The sequence below is a fragment of the Palaemon carinicauda genome, chromosome 4 (genome assembly GCF_036898095.1).
Source record: "Palaemon carinicauda isolate YSFRI2023 chromosome 4, ASM3689809v2, whole genome shotgun sequence".
Lineage (NCBI taxonomy): Eukaryota > Metazoa > Arthropoda > Malacostraca > Decapoda > Palaemonidae > Palaemon > Palaemon carinicauda.
Window position 1 is genome coordinate 11,793,937 of NC_090728.1, and position 7,120 is coordinate 11,801,056.

Sequence of the window (7,120 nt, forward strand, 5' to 3'; positions counted from 1 at the left end):
ATAATGCTTTCGCATACACTGCATGGGAGGGGGGGGGGGGGGGGGCTGGAAGGAAAAATATATTAGTGACTCCAGAGGGAAGCCTTTTTACCATGCCAGAAGTTGAACATGAAGAGACTAAGAGAGGAAAATTTTATTTTCTACTTTTACGGCGAACCCTAACTCTTTTCTGCTTGATGAAACCTTCCAGCGAAATGGGAATGTCTTTCTAACGGTTATTGTTATAGCTTGTTGCTATTATTTGCCTGTGCTCAATTTTCGTATGCTCCTATCATACACAACTGCTTATCAACTGTGATTATTTCCAGGATAAAATGGGTTCTTGTTTTTAACGGCATTTAAATTAGATGCATTCCACCCCTACAGAATATATTGTGTTTTCATTTGAACATTTTGCTGTTCCGATACATCTTAATGAAGGACAAAACGGTGAGGGTAAATTGATATGAAATTTACGATTATTTCTATGCCCCATCCCTATTTTCTATCAAACCTTTTCAATTAGCATCAGCCATAACCAGGAAGCCAGTTTTCTTATTGTTTGCTTGTTATTCTTCAATAACCATTCATCTAGCCCAATAAACTGTATACTTTTATCTTGCCTAATTACATGCTATTAAAGTTCTCCTGAATTGATGATCATGTTAACGTGTTTATGGTGTTGAATTCTATTTCTTAAAGCCATTTGGCATTTTATAAAATGTAATTTGTTACGACATGATGTTATTACGATTGAGCAGGATTGACATCGAAAGGCAAATGTAATTCTATAGTAAGACATATATGTCACGAAACATTATTTATTTTCCTTTCCAAAATAGTTTATTAAAAATCTTCAAGCTTTAATCAAATACCTCCAAAAGTATACATTTTGAAACTAATACATCATGCTCCACTGTAATATAATTATAGTACTATGAAAAAACAAGAGGTAATCTAAGATATTTATGATAAAAACGAGGCGATTCTGGATGTTTAACTCAAAACTTTTGTTTTCTTTTCTTTCTTTTTTTTCATATTATCGTCTCACATATGAATTTTAAATTTCTAGCCAATCTTTTTACATTCAGTTTTGATTACTTTCTATTTTTAACAGATCACTAACAAAACGTGGAAACCTATATATATTTCTCATGATAAAGATTTATTTTCATACATTTCTGAAGGGAAATGACGGAAAATAGGGAATATTTCTAGAATGAGTAATGATGTATAGCCTTTTTTTTGTGGTGAAATGGTTTAGTATTGATACATAATCACCAAGCACCTCATCATTGTATATGCTACTTAGTTAATCCTAGTAAATGCGATTATTCACACTTTTATTATTCTTGATTCCGATCAAATTTCTTCTCTTTGCTTCTTATATTATTTTTTTTCTCCCCTTCAAAGTTCCCCTTACCGTTTCTGGGTTCTTTCTTTGCCATTATCAAAATATCTTCCGAGATCGTTAGTCCTTTCGTTTTCAGTATGTCTCTTCGTTTTATCTATTCGGTTTCTTCATTATTCTTTTGTTTTATTCAAGGATACGCCAAACAATTGACCTTGTATCCCTTAATTACCTTTAAGTATTTTTTTATTGTTTTCCAGATTCATACGACCTCATATATATATATATATATATATATATATATATATATATATATATATATATATATATATATATATATATATATATATATATAAATATATATATATATATATATATATATATATATATATATATATATATATAGAAATATATATATATATATATATATATATATATATATATATATATATATATATATATATATATATATATATATATATATATATATATATATATATATATATTCATTAGTACCTCCGACCAGACGGTTATATTTTCGAGTCTGTTTATTTATTCATCTATGCATATATTCATTTATTCATTCATTTAAATTTTTGTTTGACTGTAACTGGATTACGGTAAAACTACTTGACGAACTTTGACAAAATTTTCACCACATATAGATTTTAGGACTTTGACAACCAGAACCGTATCCGGATCTCAGATCCAGATTTTGGACTTTCACCAAATCGTAACGTTGGATAGATATTATGATTGGAAAATACCATGAAATATTGGAGGTGATACGAATCAATATCGGAATTCTGAATCAAAAATGCACTTTTCACCGTCTACTGCACAGTCAGCATACGAAAAGTAGGAGGTGATGTCCGTAGACTGTAGTAAAAATACTGTTGTTAATTTCTATTGGCGGTGTCTGAAATATCTGTTTTAGTTACTTATAAAAAGTACCTATGTTTGTGTTTGTGATTGTGCTTTTTGCTTATAAACTTACATATATATATATATATATATATATATATATATATATATATATATATATATATATATATATATATATATATATAAATAAATAAATATATATATATACATATATAAATATATATATATATATATATATATATATATATATATATATATATATATATATATATATATATATGAACATATATCACAAGCACACGTGATTTCAATCAATGTAAATATCACCCACGAACGGCATTTAATACCGAATTCTATCTGGGAATATATATCCACTTGGAATTCATTTTATGGTAACAGCTTCTGGCCGGGTGGAGATTCGAACCCCCACCTGTGCGGCTTGAAACTATGCCTACAGGGACTCTACCGACTGAGCTCACTCGGTAGAGTCCCTGTAGGCATAGTTTCAAGCCGCACAGGTGGGGGTTCGAATCTCCACCCGGCCAGAAGCTGTTACCATAAAATGAATTCCAAGTGGATATATATTCCCAGATAGAATTCGGTATTAAATGCCGTTCGTGGGTGATATTTACATATATATATATATATATATATATATATATATATATATATATATATATATATATATATATATATATATATATATATATATTATTACGAAAATATTATTTTGACTACTTCTCTGTTGAACCAGCGCTATATAGCCATCGCTAAGCAAATGCTCCAGCGCCGTCTAGCCATCGCTAAGCAAATGATCCAGTGCCATCTAGCCATCGCTAAGCAAACGCTCCAGCGCCATCTAGCCATCGCTAAGCAAACGCTCCAGCGCCATCTAGCCATCGCTAAGCAAATGCTCCAGCGCCATCTAGTTTTCGCTAAATCGGCAATAAATTGTATATATTGTACATAATCCCTGATTAGGCATATAAGTTAAATTTTTCCCATTTGTTTAAATCTAGAGCAGTCTGGTTTACCCAACCAAAGTGTAAAGTGTTATTTTAGTTTATACTTAAGCTGTTTATAAATGTATTACCATTCATTCTTGAGTGTCTTTTCCCGTTGGTGTTGCATCATTTATCTACAGTAGCTGTTGACGAATAAATCAAGAACTGAAGTGATAAGAACACTGGGGCCATTGAGGGTACAGTTCGCATTCCTCGGAAGAAGGTTTTAAATCTGGAAATGAGAATATGAGGAACGTGACAGTGGGGGCCTGACCGGTATTGTGTTAATTTTGATTCATTGTGAATATTAATATTATATAGTTTAAGTGCCCCAATTGCCCAATTTGTTATTGAAATTTAAGTTCTGTGCTGTAAAAATCCTTAAACAGTATTAGACCACCTTGAGTAACATATTGTAATTTGTGTATCAACGGTTATTGTGGGTGAATGATTGTGGCACCAGCGGGAGGACCACATACAGCATTTGGGTAGGCCAGGCTCATGAAATTATCAGGTATTTAAGCTATACTAAATATCTTAAGTGTTCACTAGCATACTAGAGATACGTACCCATTTAAGCATTTTTTATGAGGTATCACGGCTTCTTTTGGGCCATCCTAGTATTAATCTGGGTCACTTCCATTGGCTTTTGAAAGCCATAAAGGCAAATAAGCCTTAATTTTGTAGTGATATTTGATGGAAGTTCTTCACTAGGGAGTAGCTAACCCTTATCAACCTTCCAACTCTATATCACAAATCTTTTCTATTGGTCACTTTATAGTTACATGTTAACGTATTTTTGAATGTTTATTTACTATTGAATATTTTGCTTTGTTTTGTGCATATCAAAACTGTACCATAAATGTGCCGAAGATAGGTGTATCTCATAGTTGCCAATATGTCATTTAACGCATTAGATTTTGCAGCAGACCCTAAAGAACATTTAGGAGCGTTGAGGTATGCTAAAAAGGCAGAGTTACTGAAACTTGCGGAAGACCACGATATTGTTGTTCCTGGAGGTGCAGTTAAGAAAGAGATTTTGGGACTGGTATTGACAAAGTTAGTCGATAAGGGTTATATATCAGAGGAAGAAGCAAAAAGAGTATGGCCTTTAGCATTGGAGAAAGCTCCTCAACCCACAGCTGAGACCTTGAAGTTAATGATAGAGTTAGAGAGAACAAAGGCTGAAGCTGAAATAGCTAAAGAAAGAGCTTCAGTAGAGAAGGCTGAAGCTGAAATAGCTAAAGAAAGAACTTCACTAGAGATCATGAAAGAGAGAGAGAGAGAATGAAGATTGAAGTCGAAAAGGTTCGTCTAGAAAATTTAGAAATTGAAAAAGAAATTGATAATAAGAAGAAACTGGAACTAGAACGACAATTGGTAGAAATGAGGCTAAGTGAGAGGAAAGCAGAGAAAGATTTTCCAGAGCAATTTGACGTGTTTAAAGCCAGGAAATTGATTCCCATCTTTAATGAACAGGACCCAGAGAACTTTTTTTCAATTTTTGAAAATACCACCGCTTCATTAAAATGGCCTAAGACTGAATGGGTGTTACTAATTAGGACTTCCTTTAAAGGTAAGGCAGCTTCAATTTGTGCTCAAATGATTACAGAAAGAAATTACGAAATCTTAAAGAAAGCTGTGTTAGATGGCTACAGTATTACTCCAGATGGTTATAGGCAAAATTTCAGAAATTCAAATAAAGGTGTTGGGCAAACTTTCTTGGAATTTTTTACTTTAAAAGTTAAGCTGTTTGAGAAATGGATTGATAAAGAATATGTTACTTCCTTTGAAAACCTTAAAGAACTAATTGTTTTGGAAGAGTTCCTGCGTAAAATTCCAGCTAACATATCAATGTACATTAAAGAAAGACAAGAAAAGGATCCTAAGAAAGCAGCAGTATTGGCAGATGAGTATTTTCTTATTCACAAGACTAAACGGGTAAATACGGTCTCGGGTCAGTCTAAAAATGATAATGTAGATATTTACTGTACTTTTTGCAGGACTACTGGTCATTTGATCCAAGACTGCGATATGCCTCAATGCAAAGTAGCTCAATCTCGGCAAAAAGCTAAAGCTTTGGAGAATTTTCCAAGCAAGCACACTTCTCCGAATACAGGACATCCGACCTCTAACGTAACTTCACCTGGAGGTAAGAAAGTTATGTTTTTTATAGAAAGTAAGACTGATTTTGATATATTTAAATGCAAAGGAACTGTTGGGGACGAAACGGTTACTATGTTGCGTGATACTGCTTCATCGCAAACTTTCATCAGCCCAAAACTTCAACGATTAGCAAAGGCTACAGGCAGGTATGTAGCAGTCTCAGATTTGTCACATGAAACTGTGTTTCCATTAGTAACTATACAAATGAAATGCCCGTACTATGACGGATCAGTAGAAGTGGCCTTAAATGAAAAGGAATTTCCATGCAGGGATATCGATGTGTTGATAGGCAATGACTTGGCCCACGGGACAGTTTTTAGCAATTTACTAATTACCTCTCCCGAGGTTAATCAAAAACAATGTCCCTCTCCCGAGGTTAATGAAAAACAATGTCAGGTGGTAACCAGGTCTAAAAGAACAACTACTAATAATCCTGACCTTAATCTTTCAAATTGTGCTTCTGAACAGGTTGAAAATGCTATTAAACTATTAGATATTACTCCTGATAAATTTGCTAATGACCAACTTATAGATGAATCTTTACAGTCATTATTTAGGAAGGTGATCGATCAACCAGAGAAGGATCAGAAGTCTCCTTACTTTTATAAGGAAAGGGGAATCCTTCCACGACATTTTCGTTCTCCTAAACTGCGTTATGAAGACGATTGGGGGGACAAACAGCAACTGGTGGTTCCGAAGTTGCACTGCAAAGCCTTTCTAGAGATTGCACACTCGGTGGATAGTCACTTAGGAATCACCAAAACTTATCAGCGACTGGCAGAAGATTTTTATTGGTTAGGTATGAAAAAGGATGTAAGAAACTTTGTAAATGCTTGCTCGACATGTCAACTGGTAGGTAAACCCAATCAGTCTGTTCCTCCAGCACCATTAATACCTGTTACTGTACCAAAAGTTCCTTTTGATAAAGTTATTATAGATTGTGTAGGTCCCTTAAATAGAACTAGTAAAGGAAATGAGTATATATTGTCTATACTATGTCCTACTACTAGGTTCCCTATTGCCATTCCAATATGTAATATAGCATCAAAAACAATTGTTAAACAATTGCTAAATGTTTTTACTATCTTTGGTTTTCCAAAAGAGATACAATGTGATCGTGGAACAAATTTTACCAGTAAGGTTTTTAGAGATACATTGAAACTGTTTAGAATTAATCATGTTCTGGCCTCAGCTTACCATCCTCAGACCAATGGAGCCCTAGAGAGATTTCATCAGACAATGAAAGCTTTACTAAGGAAGTATATCTTCGAGACGGGAAAGGACTGGGATGAAGATCTAGACCTATTAATGTATGTATTGCGTAGTGTTCGCAATGAATCTACTAACATCAGTGCTTTCGAACTTATGTTTGGACGAAGACCACGCACCATACTCACTTCTATAAAGGAGAGAATTCTTCAGGGTGATAGAAAGGGAGAAGAGTTTGATGCATCGAAATATCTTGCTTCACTGAATCGGAGATTGAGTAAGCTTCTGCAATTTGCTCAAAGTAATCTGCAAATGGCACAGGAAGGTATGAAACATCTGTATGATAAGAAAGCAAAGGTAAGAAGCTTTAATGTTGGTGATGAGGTATTAGTGTATCATCCCATTCTTGGTAATTCATTACGTAAGAAATTCATGGGACCTTATGTAATTGCTAAACGAATTTCTAAAGTTAACTACCTGATTAAGACTCCAGATAAAAGACAATCTTCTCGGGTAGTCCATGTAA

The 7,120-nt window shown here is 33.7% G+C and overlaps 1 protein-coding gene across 1 annotated transcript; it reads left to right on the forward strand.

The window, feature by feature from the left end:
- Positions 1-4,506: 4,506 nt before the first annotated feature.
- Positions 4,507-6,544, forward strand: LOC137639278 (uncharacterized). Its single transcript, XM_068371561.1, has 2 exons — positions 4,507-6,198; positions 6,488-6,544. Exons 1-2 carry the CDS (start codon positions 4,507-4,509, stop codon positions 6,542-6,544), a joined length of 1,749 nt encoding a protein of 582 aa, XP_068227662.1.
- Positions 6,545-7,120: the final 576 nt, after the last annotated feature.

What these genes read in the sequence shown, in the direction of transcription:
- LOC137639278 (XM_068371561.1), top strand. Translation starts at nt 4,507, where the DNA reads ATGAAGATTGAAGTCGAAAAGGTTCGTCTAGAAAATTTAGAAATTGAA. An exon ending in GGTTAGGTATGAAAAAGGAT is followed by an intron (nt 6,199 to 6,487) that starts GTAAGAAACTTT and finishes GTTTTCCAAAAG; the next exon opens with AGATACAATGTGATCGTGGA.